A 19,157-nucleotide genomic window follows, 5' to 3' on the forward strand; every position below is an offset into this window, starting at 1 on the left:
ATATTGCATGTCACTATTAATAGTTTCAGTGCTAGTTTAACAATCATATATAACTAAGGAATTCTGCGCTTTTAGGTTACAGTGCTTTGTCTGCCGACACTTAAGTTTAATAATTCCTTCTGTTAATTTCGTTTACTCCACCCAAAGGGAATCAACATCTGTCCTATCTTGTAAATATATTTTATTACCATAGACACTGGGTGCACATATGAGTTTGCACCTATGCAATTTCACCATGGAATACATTTGTGAGTCTCGAGTTGTGAAATGTAGTTTGTGCAGAGTTAGATTTTCTAATGTGCTGCTTATATTTTTTGATATTCTAAGTTTCTGTAGATTCTATAGTAGATTGACTTTTTATAGAAAGACTGGAGTAGCCTCCCATTTTAAATTCTTCTAATATGGCACTGAGATTGGTATACTTAGCTCATTTGCCCCATCAGGTCACCAGAGTGTTATTTACTAAATTTCTTCCCCTAGAAATTATTACTTAGTTTCAGTTCAGTTCAGTCGCTCAGTCATGTCCAACTCTCCGCGACCCCATGAATCACAGCACACCAGGCCTCCCTGTCCATCACCAACCCCCGGAGTTCACTCAAACTCATGTCCATTGAGTCGGTGATTCCATCCAGCCATCTCATTCTCAGTCGTCCCCTTCTCCTCCCACTCCCAATCCTTCCCAGCATCAGACTCTTTTCCAGTGAGTCAACTCGTCGCATGAGGTGGCCAAAGTATTGGAGCTTCAACTTTAGCATCAGTCCTTCCATTGAACACCCAGGATTGATCTCCTCCAGAATGGACTGGTTGGATCTCCTTGCAGTCCAAGGGACTCTCAAGAGTCTTCTCCAACACCACAGTTCAAAAGCATCAATTCTTCGGCGATCAGCTTTCTTCACAGTCCAACTCTCACATCCATACATGACCACAGGAAATACCGTAGCCTTGACTAGACAGACTTTGGTCGGCAAAGTAATGTCTCTGCTTTTCAATATGCTATCTAGGTTGGTCATAACTTTCCTTCCAAGGAGCAAGCGTCTTTTAATTTCCTGGCTGCAATCAGCATCTGCAGTGATTTTGGAGCCCAAAAAATTAAAGTCTGACAGTGTTTCCACTGTTTCCCCATCTGTTTCCCATGAAGTGATGGGACCAGATGCCATGAACTTTGTTTTCTGAATGTTGAGCTTCAAGCCAACCTTTCACCCTCCTCTTTCACTTTCATTAAGAGGCTTTTGAGTTCCTCTTCACTTTCTGCCATAAGGGTGGTGTCATCTGCATATATGAGGTTATTGATATTTCTCCCAACAATCTTGATTCCAGCTTGTGCTTCTTCCAGCCCAGCGTTCCTCATGATGTACTCTGCATAGAAGTGAAATAAGCAGGGTGACAATATACAACCTTGACGTACTCCTTTTCCTATTTGGAACCAGCCTGTTGTTCCATGTCCAGTTCTAACTGTTGCTTCCCGACCTGCATACAGGTTTCTCAAGAGGCAGGTCAGGTGGTCTGGTATTCCCATCTCTTGAAGAATGTTCCACAGTCTGTTGTGATCCACACAGTCAAAGGCTTTGGCATAGTTAATGAAGCAGAAATAGATGTTTTTCTGGAACTCTCTTGCTTTCTCCATGATCCAGCGGATGTTGGCAATTTGATCTCTGGTGCCTCTGCCTTTTCTAAAACCTGCTTGAACATCTGGAATTTCATGGTTCACATATTGCTGAAGCCTGGCTTGGAGAATTTTGAGTATGACTTTGCTAGCTTGTGAGATGAGTGCAATTGTGCGGTAGTTTGAGCATTCTTTGGCATTGCCTTTCTTTGGGATTGGAATGAAGACTGACCTTTTCCAGTCCTGTGGCCACTGCTGAGTTTTCCAAATTTGCTGGCATATTGAGTGCAGCACTTTCACAGCATCATCCTTCAGGATTTGAAATAGCTCAATTGGAATTCCATCACCTCCAGTAGCTTTGTTCGTAGTGATGCTCTCTAAGGCCCACTTGACTTCACATTACTTAGTTTAGTAGGATCTTATTGGTCTGTCCTGCTGGGTCCCAAGGAAAATAATGTTTAGTGTTGTAATCATGACAGAAAATGTTCCTCACTTTTCGGAAGTAGTTATTGCTTTGGTTTTTTTTTGATTCACAAAAGTAGGTTTATATATTTTATGAAATATCTATCAAATTTGTTATTGAGAAATCCTTATAAGCTAAATCTTTTCTTAGCCACATCCTGCTCCCAGAAACACTTCCACTCTTTTCTTTGGGAACTTGCTTCACCTTTACCAGGAAACTTCTGTTCTTTGGAGCTAATTAGGTATTTTGGGGGATGATGGTAGTCAGTTGGGGTGATTTATTGAAATAATTAACTCCCTATTGATTCTCTGATTTTCATGTGGTCAGAAGTATAAGAAAGTGAACCAGGACCTTACTTACCACTGTATTATAGGCTTTCATATGACTCTATTTGAAGTCCAAGTATAACAATAATTGTCATAATAACTTTTAGTTGCCTGTAACAATCATATAATTTTAGTAAATAGTTCCTATACATTTGTTTACCTTTAGTCCTATTGAAAAAGCAGGCTTCGTGATGTTTGTTGGATCTGAATGTGCTAGAAGCATCATGTATTTACACAGAATTTGCTATAAGAAAAATATATCCAAAAATCTAAGTGTTTCTTGAAAAAAAAGTGCTACATAGTTTTTAAAGTGAGTGAAGTCGCTCAGTCGTGTCCGACTCTTTGCGACCCCATGGACTGTAGACTACCAGGCTCCTCCGTCCGTGGGGTTCTCTAGCAAGAGTACTGGAGTGGGTTGCTGTTTCTTTCTCCATGAGATCTTCCCGACCCAGGGATCGAACCCAGGTCTCCTGCATTGCAGGCAGACGCTTTACCATCTGAGCCACCAGGGAAGTGAGAGTCAATTAATACAGGGAGAGTGAGTATCCTATTTAAATTTTACAATATAAATGAACAGATTGCATTTTCTGCATAAAATGAACTCTGTCATTTAAATAAACAATATCCTATTTTTCAACAGTTCATCTTCATCACATTCTTTGAAGTGGAAGGCTACCAGTCTTAGAAGATAAAACAGGAATTTTATAGTTATCATTAAATATCCCAGGAAGAACTTGGTAAATTAACAGTAAAGATCTAGGGAAACTTCTTGTTCTCAGCAAACACAAGGAGAATATTTAAGTAATAATCTTTTGACCTGTCCTGTCACTTAACCTGTTCACCATGATCTTGTGATCAAAATGTATAACCATCCAGTACCTACAAATGAACTTTGAACATTCATAATATTTGTGGGGTTCTTTCTTGGCAAGATTTATTAAACACCTCTGTAATATATGATTTCTTTTTAATTTTATCCAAGACTGAAAACAACAATTTTAGGTTTCTGATTTATGTTCCTATAACTGTGCTTGTAAAGAAATTCCCCTTACGATCTTTTGTTGTTGTATCTTTTTGAGGCAGTCTAATGCTGTAGTCATTGAACTTTTTGACTATCTTTCCACAGTCCCTTCAATTCCCTACAGTTTTTCTCATCCAGAATTATTGAATTAGTTCTTTCTGTTTCTCACAAGGTGGCTTTTCTAATTAACTCTCTGCTGCTACTCTGGATGTCTTACTTCCCCTCTGCCCTTTTTTTAATAGCTGTTCCAGTGTTGATCTTTTTCTTTCTGCCTCACTTTTGGTCAGTCACATAGCAGTCTCTAACATAGCTTTTCAAATATCCCCTGTTTTAATCTCTGAGAGCTCTTTCATATCTCTTGCGGGTTTATTAAAGTCATCTTAATGCAGTTTTTGACAGTTCTCAGTACTAAAGTTAGATGTTTGGTGCCAGCCACATGTGTAAGGAATGCTTTTATACAAGAAAGGCAATGAATATCTTGACATAATAAAGACATTTTTGCAGAGACTAGTATTATTCTTAACTGACTAATAAGCTTAACAGTTATAAATGATTTCGTTTACTGTTGAAAAGGATTACTGTTTTGAAGCGTGATTCATTTTATTTTTCTTGAAGCACATCCAAAACAACATATTGTATAAATTTGTCCTCAAAATATACTAATTGATTCTGTTGAACCAGCACATTTTCCTGTGGTATATAATTTGTTTGGGTATTCACTTCTTTTTATAAACAATGAGAATTATAAAAAACGCAGTAAAATAAGGAAAGGCATTTGTCATACTACATTTGAATAGTAATGAGGTGCTTCCATTTAAGTGTGTATTAGTAAGAGTATTAAGTTGCTTAACTCATCTAGTATATAAATCTATATACATTGTTGCATATATTTATATTTGGAGGATTATTTTTCCCTTCAGTTGACAAAAAATGGATGAAGTTCTTGTACAGAATGTTATGGTTTGACTTCATTCCCACCAACATTCTGATATGTATTATGTAGCCTTTTAAAAATTAACCCGAGGTAATTTTTATTAAAGAAACAATTGTAGAAATTGTTGATTTATTTCTGTTAATTCTATCTCTTTTCAATTCATATTTTTACCAATTTGTTGTTTATTAAAATTCAAGTGGTGAAAATTATTTGTTCATCCTCTTTGGAAACACTTCTGAGAATTTATCTTGGAAATACAATAAAATTAAGAGAAAATTAATTTCCTGTAGGGTTTTTTAAATCATCTTCCTTTCCCCTGGGGACTTGGGTAGGGTAGGCAGTAAAATGTGACAGTTCATAGATTTCACAAAGATGGATGGAAAATACTGTTACTGGGAATAGTAATAACATGCCTACAGGATGCTAGTTTTCCTTTCTTTCAGCATTGCTAACCTGAACAGTTCCTGCACTGCGACTGGCAAATAAAATAGAAAATGAACTTACAAAAGATAGCAATTTAGTAAATATTTGAACAGAAGTTAATATTTAACAGAAAGATGGTATAAAATAATATTTGAACAAATTTGAGATCACAGTTAATTACTTTAGGAAAAAGAAAATAGCATGCAACTTCCTTTTAAAATTTTACCTTTGGTCTTTAATGACACATTAAAAGTAATCGTATCAGTTCACTTTGGAATCATGAGCATTTCTTTGTGTTTTGTTTTAAAAATGAATACATGTCCACATTTAGACAATATTATAAACTGCACAAATATTCACTGGCCATTTCCTTTGCTAGGTACGGGGTGTTATTTAATTATTGTGCAATATATATAGTATAAAGGTGTTGGGTTTTGGGAAATGTATCAAAATATACAAAATGCTCTACATGTGCATTTCCATCCTGTGACTGGATTTATAAGTCTCGATAGAGTTATTTTGTAGATATATCTCTCTTCTTAGATCTGAATAATTTTGAGATAGGAAGGGAGCATTTCTGAGCCTCTCCACTGACCTTTAACTAATGATAGAGCTCCACTTTCCTCTCCCCGACAAAGGAAAGACAGTCAAATAACCCTCTACTAAAAATTAAAAGGACCTTAATTTTTCATTGGTGAAATGAGATATACAGACATAAGGTAGTTATTTTTCCTTTCTCCTTTCTTTTTCTGCCTTTTTACTCTACTTTTACTTCTTTCACTGTCATTATACCTTGAAAAAATACTTTATCAAACTGTAGGCAATTCCATTTCTCATCACTAATTTGTTTCAAGGCCTCTTCAGCCTAGTTTGTAATGATTAGTCTGGATAATAAGGAAAATTGTGTTACCTCCAATATATGCTATAATTCATTATTTTTAATGTTTTTCTATTTTCTATTTAAGTAAATAGGTCTTCTATTTACTTCATCAGTTCTTTTTTTTATTTTTTTTTATTGGAGGCTAATTATTTTACAATATTATATTGGTTGGTTTTGCCATACATTGACATGAATCCGCCCCGGGTGTACATGAGTTCCCCCTCCCAGACCCCCCTCCCACCTCCCTCCTCCCTTTATCCTCCCTCTGGGTCATCCCCGCGTTCTTTAACTTGGTAGATAATGCAAAGAATTATACCCTATTTTTACACTGTACAGTTAAGTCTCAGTGTAATCAAGAGCCATATTTTTGTATTGATGTCTTAGATGAGTTAGCCAGCATCTACTCAGAATTATTTTCCAAGATTCATGACACTTTGAGTTGCATTTCTACTTTAATTATAGAATTTCATGATTTGAAGGAACTCTTGATGAACATTTATTGTACATATTTATGGCTGAAACCAAGTGGAATATAAAGATGAAAATTACACAGATGTAGAAGACAAGATTCTTATTTCAAAGTATTTAATAATGTCTCTCATTATTTAAAATGTATTATAATTATCATATATGCCTATGACATGCTTTGTGTTTATATTTAGTAGTTTTGGATTCTCACAAAAATTCTTTTTGACAGAGTAGATATAGTTTTTCTTTACACACAAAGAAACTATTAGTTTAAAAAGTGATTTGACTCTCCCAAATATAAATAGCAAGTGTCAGCATGAAGACCTAAAATGAGTTCTCCAATTTCCAAATTAACTGAATTTGCAGCCATTCCATATTGGCTTCCACAAGGGAAATTAGTTAACATTCTATTCTTTCAGTTTTTGCTTCATGTTATTTTGAAAATGTTCTTAGATGCAAAGACACATAGGATGTATTATTTATTCTTGATAATTTTTTGATTAAATTTCCGTCTTTTTCTTTAGTAGTATTGGTTGTCTTGAAGTCTACTCTGACTGATGTTAACATAGCCACTCTTTCTTGTGATTGGTGTTTGCCAAAGGCTGTCTTTTTATATCCTTTTTTTTTAACCTGTCTTTGTATATTTAAAATGTGTTCTGGTGGAGAGTATATAGTTAGAGTTTATATTTTTACCCATTATGACAATCAAGATTTAAATTGAGTATAATTTCTTTTGTGCTATTTTTGTCATACTTACATTTTATTTCTGCATATGTGATAAGCCCTGTTATATACATATTGTTATTTTTACTCTGCACAGGAAGTTATCTTTTATAGAGATTAAAAGATGAGAAAATAATCAAAATTACCTTACCTACAAATTTACCATCTAGTGTTCCTCATTTCTTGTGTAAGTCCCATTTTCCATCTGAAATTGTTTTTCTTTAGTCCAAAACTCTCTTTTGTGGTTCCCTTCACTGGAGGTCTGCTAGAGCAGAATGAATAATCTTAGTTTTTGTCTAAGAAAGGATTTCCTCTTCATTTTTGAAGAAAATTTCTCTGATTATGGAATTCTTGATTGAAGTTTTTCTCTCACTGCATTAAATACATGCTATTTGATTATCTTAGGCTTGTATTTTTTGACTGGGAAGTTTTCAGTCATTTTAATACCTGTTGCCTTGTGTATAATTTATCTGTTTTCTATCTGCTTAGGAATTTTACTCCTTTAGCACTTTAATTATAATGCACTTTACTGTGGTTTTCATTTGTCTATACATTGTCTTGTATATTAAGCTTCTTAGATCTGTGTTTATAGTTTTAATAAAATTGTAAGTTTATACCACTCTTCCTTCAAATATATTTTCTGTTCTTCTTCTAGGACTATAGTTACATTGTTTAGACTACTTGATATTTTTCCATTTTTCTCTGTTCTTCATTATTTCTTTTTTCTGTTCTGCAAATAGTTTTTATTGCTGGGTTTTCATCTTAACTTGTCTTTTCTTCTGCATTATGGAATCTCTCCACTCCATTGAGCAAATTTTTCATGTCAGATACTGTGTTTTTCAACTCCACAAATTTGACTCAGTTCATTATAACTGCTTTCTTTCTTACCATGTTTGCATTTTCCTTTAAATCTCAAGGCTATTTAGAATAGTTGTTTTAACGTCTCTCTGACACTTCATATCTTTCATTTCTAGATTTGTTTCTATTGACTGATTTTCTTCCTCATTAGCGATCATGTTTTCCTGCTTCTTCATATGTCATAATTTTTTTTTTTGAATGCTGGGCGCTGTGATGCTTATGGTTTTATGTGTCTGGATTTTTAATATCTTCCTTTACAAGTGTTAAATTTAGTTCCATATAGGCAGTAACTCATGGATATTACCAAGGCTTTTCTTTTAAATTTGTTAGGATGGACCTAAAGTAGTTTTTGAGATATAGGAGATGCAGGTTCGATCCCTAGGTCGAGAAGATCCCCTGGAGGAGGGCATGGCGACCCACTCCAGTATTCTTCCCAGGAGAATCCCATGGACACAGAAGCCTGGTAGGCTACGGTCAATAAGGTTGCAAAGAGTTGGACATGACTGAAGCAACTTAGCACGCACGCAAAGTAGTTTTATACTAGACGTAGTTTAGTCCTTTTATCAATACTATGGCTCTGCCCTCTGGTGTTTCTACAGAATGTCCTAGCTGTCATGACACTATGGATGGTCAGAACTTGAACATCTCTCTGTCCTCTGCACGTGTGCAGCTTAGTATTTGACATCAAGGGGTTCTCTACAAGCATTTCTGGATCTATTTCTCTACTTAACTTCCTTTCTGATACTGTCCTCAAACTTCAGGTGACTCAGCCTTCCCCAAATTCAGTATCTCCTCACCTCAGTGAGGTCACGATGCTCTGCTTTGTTTGTCCATTCCTGCTCTATATTCTGCATCCTGGTCTCCAAGATCATCATAGGGTTCACTGTATTTGTTTTCCTCCTGTTAAGGAACAGAATTGCATGATGCCTTTTTGTTGAATGACTGAAAATACTGTTTTACACATTTTGTCTACTTTTCTACTTGTTTACAGGGGGAGGGCATTTCCAGTAGTATTTACTCCATCATGACCAGAAGTGGAAGTCCTTTCATATATTAAGATATATATTTGATATAAATATAAAAATATGAATTCATAAAGGATGTTAGTCATTTCTTCTCTCCCATCTCATTTAATGTCGCTCAGCAAAGTAACCATTTTTAGAAATTTAGTGTGCATTCTTCTATCTTCCTTTATATATTTAAGCACATTTGTGTGCACATGTGCCCATGTATGCAGATATATACATAAATCAAGTTACATTGTAAGTCTCTGGAGAAGGAAATGACAAGTCACTCCAGTGTTCTTGCCTGGAAAATCCCATGGAGAGAGGAGCCTGGTGGGCTACAGTTCATGGGGTTGCAAAGAATTGGACACAACTGAGTGACTGAGCACACATTGTTAAGTATTTTTCAGCAACATAGTCACTTAGAAACATCTTAGAGATCCTGCTAATATAGTATATATTAATCTTAATTTATTCTTTTATTATCAACCATATATTCATTCTATAGAATGATCTATATTTAATTACTCCACTTTTGTAGTCATTAAGGCTTTTCCTTCTTATTGTTCTTATAAGCGGTATTTTTAAAAATAATATTGTACAGCAATTCTTCATATGATGAATATTTCTGTAGAAGAAATCACAAAGGTGTCAAATAGCTTGCCTGTTGGTAAATTGCTTTCCCAAGCAGTTTTTACGTATTTATATTACAACTAAAACAGAAGACCCAGGGGTTTTTAAAAAATGGTTGATTTCAGATCAAGGATAGATCTGAGAATTAAGAAAGATTACTGTGGTCATGAAGGCACTGCTGTGTGTGTGTTGTGCTTCAGTTCAGTTTAGTCGCTCAGTCGTGTCTGACTCTTTGCGACCCCATGAATCACAGCACGCCAGGCCTCCCTGTCCATCACCAGCTCCCGGAGTTCACTCAAACTCATGTCCATCGAGTCAGTGATGCCATCCAGCCATTTTATTCTCTGTTGTCTCCTTCTCCTCCCACCCCCAATCCTTCCCAGCAGCAGAGTCTTTTCCAGTGAGTCAACTCGTCGCATGAGATGGCCAAAGTATTGGAGTGCTGTGCTTAGTCGCATCCAAATCCTTTGCGACTCCATGGACTGTAGCCCGCCAGGCTTCTCTGTCCTTGGGGATTCTCGAGGCAAGAACACTGGAGTGGTATGCCATTCCCTCCTCCAGGGTATCTTCCCAACCCAGGGATCGAACCCAGGTCTCCCGCATTGTGGATTCTTTACTGACAGAGCCACCAGGGAAGCCCCCATGAAGGCACTACCATTAGTCAGAGGTGGGACAATTTTAGGGGAAAAAACGATTGCTGTGTTAAATATATATATATGTTCAAAAGCTAAAAATCTTAAGGGATACAAGCAAGATCAAACTGAAAGCAATACTGGTCACCTTGGGGAGGGAGCTAAAGGAATAAAATCATTATTCTGAGTACCGATAAATAGTGAAATCATGCCATTTATCCTATTCTTCCTGTACAAACCTTAATTCAGAGTAATCAAATACTAATAATAATTCTTTTATAGAATTCTATTCATAAATGGAGAATAGCAGAATCAGATTACCACAAGTTTGAAGCCTTTTATTAATTAAAGTAATCGCTACAGAGAATGATCATCAGTGACTAGTGATATCCTCAAGTAAACGTGGATAGGAAACATTGTAATAGAGAAACCAGCTGACAACACCTGAAGCTCTTGATCAAATAATACTGCAGAATGAGAGACAACCAGCTGTTCAGTGGCAACTAATATGATGCAATAGTACACAGCTTTTTAAAAATTGAATCTGATCAGCGTCCCTGATCTAACTGCTCATTCGTAGGAAACATAGAAGATAGAAGAATTTATTAATTTTCATCTCAGGGATGCTATTAGGCAGATTTAGCATTCTAGAAATTCTAGTAGATAACTGATCTATTTTTTTCAGTCACGGATAACTAACAGTCAAATATAAAAAGGATGGGAAACTGTTAGAGATGAAAAGAGAAAGAAAGGAAATATCCACCAAATATAATGGGTAGACCTTGTTTGGATCTGATTTGAGCAAGCCAACTTTTAAGAAAACATTGGAATAATTAGACATTTGAACAATTTTGGCGTTTTATATGATATTAAGAAACTGTTAATGTTTTATTTATCATGTTAGTATTGTATTCATGTTAACAGTAGCTCTTTTCTCTTAAGAAAAAATGAAATATTACCAGTGAAATGCTGTAAGTTCTGTACTTGTTTTTAAATAATCCTGTGAGGGGCTGAAGAGGAAGATCTAGTGACAGTTATTTATGTTGGATGATGCGTACATGGGGTTTATTATAGTATTTTTTTCTGTGTATAAGTATTTGAACTTTTCCACTGTGAATTTTTTAATTAAAAACATAAATGTAGCATTCACAAGCCAGGTTGAAGAGAATTTCATCAAACATCAAAATAAGTGCGGAGCTTTTAGAATTTTCACTCTAAACACTTGAAGTGTGTATATACATACATACTTGCAAGAACGTATTCAGCATAAATGCTACATTTGATTTGAACCTTTGGACCCAGCACATACTTATGCTGAAATTAGCATGAACCTAACAGTTTTCATTATAAAACATTCTTGGGTTTATCAATTCCCTAGAAAAATCTTAGCAGTAAATCTGACACTGCGCCTTCATTCTGTTACATGCACCTCTCATCAGGTCCTAATGTTTGCTTTCCAGGTGCAGCAGGTACAGACTGTGCAGCAGGTGCAGCATGTCTATCCAGCTCAGGTGCAGTACGTGGAAGGAAGTGACACTGTCTATACCAATGGAGCAATGTAAGTTTACATGGGGGAGTCGTCTTCATTCCCCGACTCAGAGAAAAGTAATGCACTTCCTGACACCTTCTGCTCATCCCAAGTTATTTCCTTGCTTTCACAGTAATGTGTTTTTTTTTTTCAACCAAAGTAGGATTATTGAACTTAAACTGATGTTTTGAGCCTTGTTTAATGTTTGTTAAAAATATGTGCTCATTTTCCTTAGTAGAATATTTTTAAAATATTTTGAAGTTTATATCCTGGTAGAATATTTTAAAAATATTTTAAAATTTCTACCCCAGTAGAATATTCTAAAATTTTAAATTGTTGTACCCATGAATGGTTTTCTCTAGGTTGAGAAAAACATACCCCCTTGTTAGTGATTTCTGTATCATAATAATACCTTCTAAAATCTATGCTTTTTGTATTTATCAATAAGGTGAATTTTTGTGTGTCTTCTGTAAAGTAATATAAATCTACTGTATTAGTAGATTAGGAGGAGGTTTGGTTTTTTGGGTTGTTTTTTTTTTTGTATTTATTGAATGAGGTACTTACTACTCTATGTAAAAGTGCCAGGTACTCAATAAATCTTATTTTCCTGTCTGAACTTCCCCTGCTCCCCAACTCTCACTCCATCTCCTTTGCATCAATAATAATCAGTTTGTATATTTTTTATTAGAGTTTTTCAGCCACTTTGAGATTCGGGATGTTATTATAAATAAAGGGACTAAGAACTGTTATGAGTCACCATGTTTGTTTTCATTTACCACAGGTTTTTGTTTGCAATCTGTTAGATCTCCCGGTCTGAAATGAATTCAGATTCTCTTATTGACTCTTCTGCCCCAGGTTACTATGCCTTAGGTTGAGAATCTCTGCTTTCTTAATTCTTACTGCACCTACTGTTTTCTTGGGTGATATTATAGACCCCCATGACACCAACCTGTAAGCTCCATGAGGGGCAGGGATTTTTGTGTGGTTTTTGTTGTTGTTTCACTGCAATAAATCTAACAGCAGAAGTGTGTGTAGTATGTAGAAAGTGCATTTATTCTTATTATAGCTGCTGCTGCTGCTGCTGCTAAGTCACTTCAGTCGTATCCGACTCTGTGTGACCCCATAGACGGAAGCCCACCAGGCTCCCCCGTCCCTGGGATTCTCCAGGCAAGAACACTGGAGTGGGTTGCCATGTCCTTCTCCACTTATTATAGCTAAACATCTTCAAATCCTGGTTTAACTATTTATTAGTTTTATAATCATGGTCAAGGTACTCAACTATTCTGTGCTTTTATTATTCTTTCCTGGGAAGTGGGAGGATAATAAACTTACTCTTACTGGATTATTGTGAGGATTTAAGTCAGAGTGTAAAGCAGCTCACACAGGACCTGGTTTACAATAGATGATACAAAACTGAAATTTCTTCATTGATCTTAACTCATCGTCTCTTTCTCTTGTTGCTTTTGGTCACTGAACCTGCCTACATCATCACCGCCTTTAGAACCTGTATCAGCTATAAAGTAAAACGTGTCTCTCTGTCTTGGTTTTCTCCCCCTTCCTATCTCCCCGGCTTCATCTTCCATCTTCTAGGAACAACCAACTTTGTACTTGTTTCCCCTTTCATGCCTCTGTATTATTGGACATGTGGTTTGTTTCCTTTGCTGGAATATCATTCTCTACTTCTCTCTTCCATTCCCAAACCACTACACCAGCATAGCAATATCTTTGTAGACTGACATGTCACAACCTCCTTTGTGTCGTGAACCCTGGCTCTCCTCTGCAGGTAACTTATTTGTCCCCTGTACAGTAAAAATAGCAATATACCCAGACTCTTAGTTCCACCATGGTGCAACGAATCCTTATATATATTCATAATACTAAGAAGAACTCTTCCTGAATGGGAATTGTTGTCATTTTGTTGTTTTATTTGCATCAGTTTAGGTGAAGGGCACATGATGAAGGATCAGCACATTTCTGTTACTCTAGTGAATCTATAAAACTTTATATATAGTAGACACACTGTGAATATTCTTTACCTCTTTGTTATATAGGGCCAGGACATTCTGGAGCCTGTTTTTGGAATCGCTACCATACATCTAAACTCTTATTGGCATTTAGACCAAAAAAAATGAGGATGCCTGCCACTTGGTCCTTTATAGTATCAGGGAATATAAATGGGTTTCTAGATGCTGCTGGAGGTCGCTCAGTTGTATTGTTGCTGCATCCTTGTCTGTAGTATATTTCCTTCCAGAACCTCAGAGTAAAGTCATATTTTCTACATTTGTTTAAGCAAGTACCATTTCCTACCGAGTTTGTTCTCCTAATTCAAAGACATCCTAGGTAACACCGTAGCAGACCCCACTGGAGGGCTACATTATCACTCTCTATTCCATAATGTTTTACCTTATGTTTATTATTGCAACCAATCAGCTAAGAAAACAAAAGTATATGACTGAGATTTAAACAAATTAGGGCTTTTATTTTTGTCAAAAAAATCCAGAGTTAGCATATTGTAAAAGCAACTAGCACTATGTGTGCAAATATAAAATAAGCCTTATTGAAGAGATCTTACAGCAGATACCTCTAGTAAGACTGGCCGATACCATGGAAATTGCTCCAGTAGATTTCTGGCCTCACAGAGTGCTCCCTATTTCTAGGGGGCCGGGGTAGTGAACATTAACTGGTTATTTAGTAGAAAAAAATGTGGCTTTCTTATCTAGGAGGAGTGGGTGCCTCTAAAGTTCAGGTCCCCCAGCCTGTTCTTCCATTAGGATTAACTCAGACCACCTGAGCCAGCTTAGTGCTAAGCTACCGAAAGATGACAGGAAATGAGCATTTAGAATCATCCACGACCGTACTTCCTCTCAGTCTGTTGCTGACATTAGCAGCTCAGGGATATCAGGGCAAAGATTTGCTGGTATGGTAGTAAATCTGCTTTGGTAACAGCCACCACAGCTGTATTCCAGACAAGAAGACAGAAGGTGGAAAAAGAAGATGCATTGTATATGCATACATACTTACATATAAATATGTGTGTATACATACACAGGCTTTCCCAGAAACCCCTAGCTCCCTTTTTGTTTATAGCTCATTGGCCATAACTGTGTAACAAAGTAATTAGCTGCAGAGGAATCTGGGAATGCAGATTTGTAGCTTTTGTGTCTATATGGTAGATGACAGCAAAGGAAAAGGATAGTTGGAATGGGTGTTGAGAGAATTAACTCTGTGGTATCATTCATCATTGGCCCAAAGTAGAATAGGGTGATCGCTAGTGTGTGATTTTGTAAAAGATAACACACCTGCTTCACTTTCTTTGTTTATGAAATATGGAGATAGTTTATCCAAAGTGTTTTGTATAGCTTCTGAGAAATTGAAAACACTCACTAAACATTAGTTATTACTATTCAATTTTGCTCTCTAGTTATTTTTTTCTGAATTCTGCATATTGCCTTGTGCCTTTTAAAGCTGTCCCACCACTGATATTAGGGTCTTCTATATGCATAAATATGAGATCAGTAAATTCATTCATTCACAAAACCTTAGAAAAGCAACATCTCTAAAAGTTGACTCTTTAAAATTATAGGGCCCATTAAGTGTGGAAATAATTCAAAGTAAATATCTCGTGCCAACATATATTTTCTGTGGCCCTCAAACTCAGTTAGTTAGATCATGACTAATGAGGTCTGGGTCACGAGTTCATTTGCCACAAAGTCCAATTAGCTTTGATCAAGTCTGTGTGGGCCCAGCTTATATCCTCAACTCTAGCTAATTATGTCACAAACGTGCACCCTTGGTCAGGATAAAGAAGATGCATCCTTAAAACCTTTCATTACAATTTCAATTTCAGTGCTTCTGACTAAAGATTCTATAGCATCATTTTCATTTTTACTAAAGAAACATTGTGTTGCCATGAATTACACTCAACATTTTAGTAGCTAGAGGACTATGAACATCTTTTTAAAATATAACAAGAAAATTTTTCAGCTTAAGCTATTTCAATCTTTCTGTAATTTTGCAGTGCTGACATTTAACAATGTACAGTTTTTGTCCCTAAAGTTCATTTTAGAGTCTTTCTACTCTTTATATTTGATGCACTTCCACGTGTATTAGAAAAGAGTAGTTCATATTCATTTTCACCACAGTGAATTAATAGCTAGCTAGTGTTTGATCCCTCACTCAGATCATATTGAGAGTCCCACTTCTGTGTGATAACAGATGCTTTTTGCTGGTTATTCTCCCAGAAGATCAGGATGCTGATCTTTATCATGAACTTTCAAGCATCCAGTACATGGCCTTGCAGCCTGTGCATGGTTAGTAAATCCTGGTTCGCTGTTTCTCGTGTCACCAGCAGCCTTGCCAAGTAGCCATAATGCACAGGGTTTCACTCAAGAGGTGATGATAGCCCTCACAGATATGTGTCATCGCTTATAAAAATGTGTAATCCTTATAATTTGATGATACTAAAAGTGTTTACTTTTTTTCTCTGTGACTATGGACAATTACTGGTACCATAACAGGATTAATTAATGGGAGTCAGTGAGTGAACATACATTTCAGTTGAAACTGCTTTTCAGTACTGAGTGTTGGAGTAGAATAGCTTTTTACTCAAGGGAGAAGGTAATCTAATTCACTCTTGTTCCTATTTATCATTACTTCTGTAGGAACACACATTTATGTACTTCCTGGCAATAGTTTTCCCAAGAATATTTTTTACTGGGCTGGTTCATAATCTTGTCCATTGCTATAGATTCTTACAATTTATGGTATCTAATAATTTAGACTACTGTAATGAAACTAGCTGGGAAACATTGCATACCATGTAGAGAGAGTCCCATTCAGTTGAAATTTCTTGATGTAACTGAGAAATCAATTTTTTTAAATGATGAATTTTTTTCTTTCCCATTTTCGTTTCTTGAATCTCACTTCCCCCACTTACTCCATCATGTTAGTCAAAGTGGAAATAAAGACATCATACTATATCTTGTCCAAATTAAGAAATATCTTTTGAAAACACTTTTAATTTTCTCATATCAACCGCTCTTTGAAGATTATCCCCTGGTTAGAGATGATCAGTGTTTTAAAATGTTAAGGTTTTCATTGTGTGGGTTGCTATTGCAATTAGACTTGACTGATAGGAAGCATTCTCATAATTTTTAAATTATAGATTTACCAAACTCAATAGAGAATTTATCAAATGTGTTTCATAAAATGTTAGTTCTCTAAAAGAGTTCTCTGATGACACGAACTTCTTTTGAGGACTCTGAATTTCTGTTCGTTTTTTAAAGATTCTGAGAAATCCCCTAGGAAAGAAATGTGATGTTTTAAAAACTGACCACAGAACTCTCATCTGAATCATATCTAATAACATGGCATCATACACTTTAGGAGGTGGTACTTTAATGATATATTGACAATTAGTAGATTTATTCAAAAGGTACAAGCATGTGTATTGGACTCACCTTTTTAGAAAATAATAAGTTCGAATATTTTCTAAAGCCATCCAGTTATCCTTTCCATATACTTTTTAACTGATTAATTGTTGTTTAGTTGCTGCAACGTCTTACTCTTTGTGACCCCATAGACTGCAGTACACCAGGCTCCCCTGTCTTTCACTGTCTCTCAGAGTTTTCGTCGCTGATGTTGTCTAACCATCTCTTCCTCTGCCCGCTTCTTCTTTTGCCCTCATTCTTCCCCAGCATCAGGGTCTTTTCCAATGAGCTGGCTCTTTGCATCAGGTGGCCAAAGTATTGCAGCTTCAGCATCAGTCCCTCCAGTGAATATTCAGGGTTGATTTCCTTTAGAATTGACAGGTTTGATTTCTTTGATGTCCAAGGAATTCTCAAAATTTTTCTCTAGCACCACAATACAAAAGCATCGATTCTTCATGCTCAGCCTTCTTTATGGTCCAACTCTCACATCTGTACATGAGTACTGGAGAAACCATACCTCTGACTATATGACCTTTGTTAGTAAAGTGATGTCTTTGCTTTTTAATACCCTGGCTAGGTTTGTCATAACTTTCTTTCCGAGAAGAAAGTGCCTATTAATTCCATGGCTGCAGTCACCATCCACAGTGATTTTGGAGCCCAAGAAAATAAAACCTGTCGCTGTTTCCACCTTTTCCCCATCTTTTTGTCATGAAGCAGTTGGCCAGGATGCCATGATCTTTGTGTTTTGAATGTTGAATTTTAAGCCAGCTTTTTCACTCTCCTCTTTCATCTTCATCAAGAGGCTCTATAGTTACTCTTCACCTTCTGCCATTAGGGTGGTATGATCTACGTATCTGATGTTACTGTTATTTCTCCCAGAAATCTTGATTCTAGCTTGAGCTTCATCCAGCCCAGCTTTTCACATAATGTACTGTGCATATAAGTTAAATAAACAAGGTGACACTATACAGCCTTGTCATACTCCTGTCCCAATTTTGAACCAGTCAGTTGTCCCATTTCCAGTTCTAATTGTTGCTTCTTGATTAATAAAGAACTTTAAAACGGATATTCAAGTTCATATTTTGTTTTTCAGTGAAGTAGTCTCAGGATTTTCAGGTAAAATTATGCATTCTTATTATCATTTAAATGCTCTCTGCTTAGAAGAAATGGTTGTATGGTGTTTCTATAATTGAGATGGAGAGGCTGCTTTCTTTATGTTGTCTTCTGCCTTCAATATGACTTGGAACATTCAAGAAATAATCTGTTTCAAAACTCAAAAATATTGTTTCATGCTAGCCAACCAGAGATTAAGTACCACATGAATGCAATTTGTTGAAGATTTCAAATAATGTAGCTACTTCCATGTAGGGCTTTGGTGACTTTCACAGAAACTTCACAAAACTATTTAAGGCAGAGTTCTTGGTTTCAGGCAGTAGAAACCAAGTCTGGCTTATTTAAGCAAAACAATTTATTGAAAGATACTTGTGACTCAGAATTTTCAGGAAGTCTGAAGAAACAATCTGAAAAAAAAAAAAAAAGGGGGTTAAGCTTTGTTAAACAGTAGCCAGACCAAAGACAAAACTGCAAGCCAGGAGTTGTCCAGTCAAAACACCACATGACCACAACCCTCTCAAACACAGTTGGCCACTGCTGCCACTGGATTCCAATCAGAACTGTGCAACCTGTGTGACTGACTTAATGAAGATTCCATGAAATCATGTACCTCTGTCTTTAACAACAGTTCTCCCCATTCTCATATTCTCCTAGCTCCCAAACTTTTTTGAAAATATTTAAAACTTATTCATTCTGACTGCCTTCAGTTATTTCTTCAGTCTGTCCAATCAGACGTATACTGCTATCACTACATGGAAACACCTTGCAGTAAGATCAGCTCCTATTATTATATCTAATGAACATGTTTCAGAATCATCTTATATGTTCTGACTATAGCAGTGTGCTCTATTGCCACTCCCTTTTCTCATGGTCTCCTGTTATCTCTCTGATCTCAGGCCATTCTTTAGGTTGTTTCTCTGCCTGGAACATTCCCTTATCTCCTTGAACTCCTATCCCAGCTTAAAATAACATCCAGACTTCATTCTGTGGTCCATCATGATGTCTTGCAAGCTTTTTAAAAAACCATCTCCAGTGAGAAAACTAGATGTGCAGTATTTTACTCAGCTAAATATACATAGGCACACACACACGCTGTATATACATATAACAGAAAAAAGG

General features: G+C 36.2%; 1 protein-coding gene across 6 annotated transcripts in view; it reads left to right on the top strand.

Annotated features, from left to right (window-relative positions):
- RFX3 (regulatory factor X3) overlaps positions 1-19,157 on the top strand; it is a 327,736-nt gene that overhangs the window by 191,126 nt on the left and 117,453 nt on the right. For all 6 annotated transcript variants that reach the window (XM_055428303.2, XM_055428302.2, XM_088837912.1 and 3 more), the window contains one exon: positions 11,429-11,526. In XM_055428303.2, coding sequence (XP_055284278.1) covers positions 11,429-11,526 — 98 coding nt within the window. The remainder of the gene's footprint in view (positions 1-11,428; positions 11,527-19,157) is intronic.

This window comes from Moschus berezovskii, chromosome 7 (assembly GCF_049115385.1).
Source record: "Moschus berezovskii isolate FMDL1 chromosome 7, NW_MosBer_1.0, whole genome shotgun sequence".
NCBI classification, from domain to species: Eukaryota; Metazoa; Chordata; class Mammalia; order Artiodactyla; family Moschidae; genus Moschus; species Moschus berezovskii.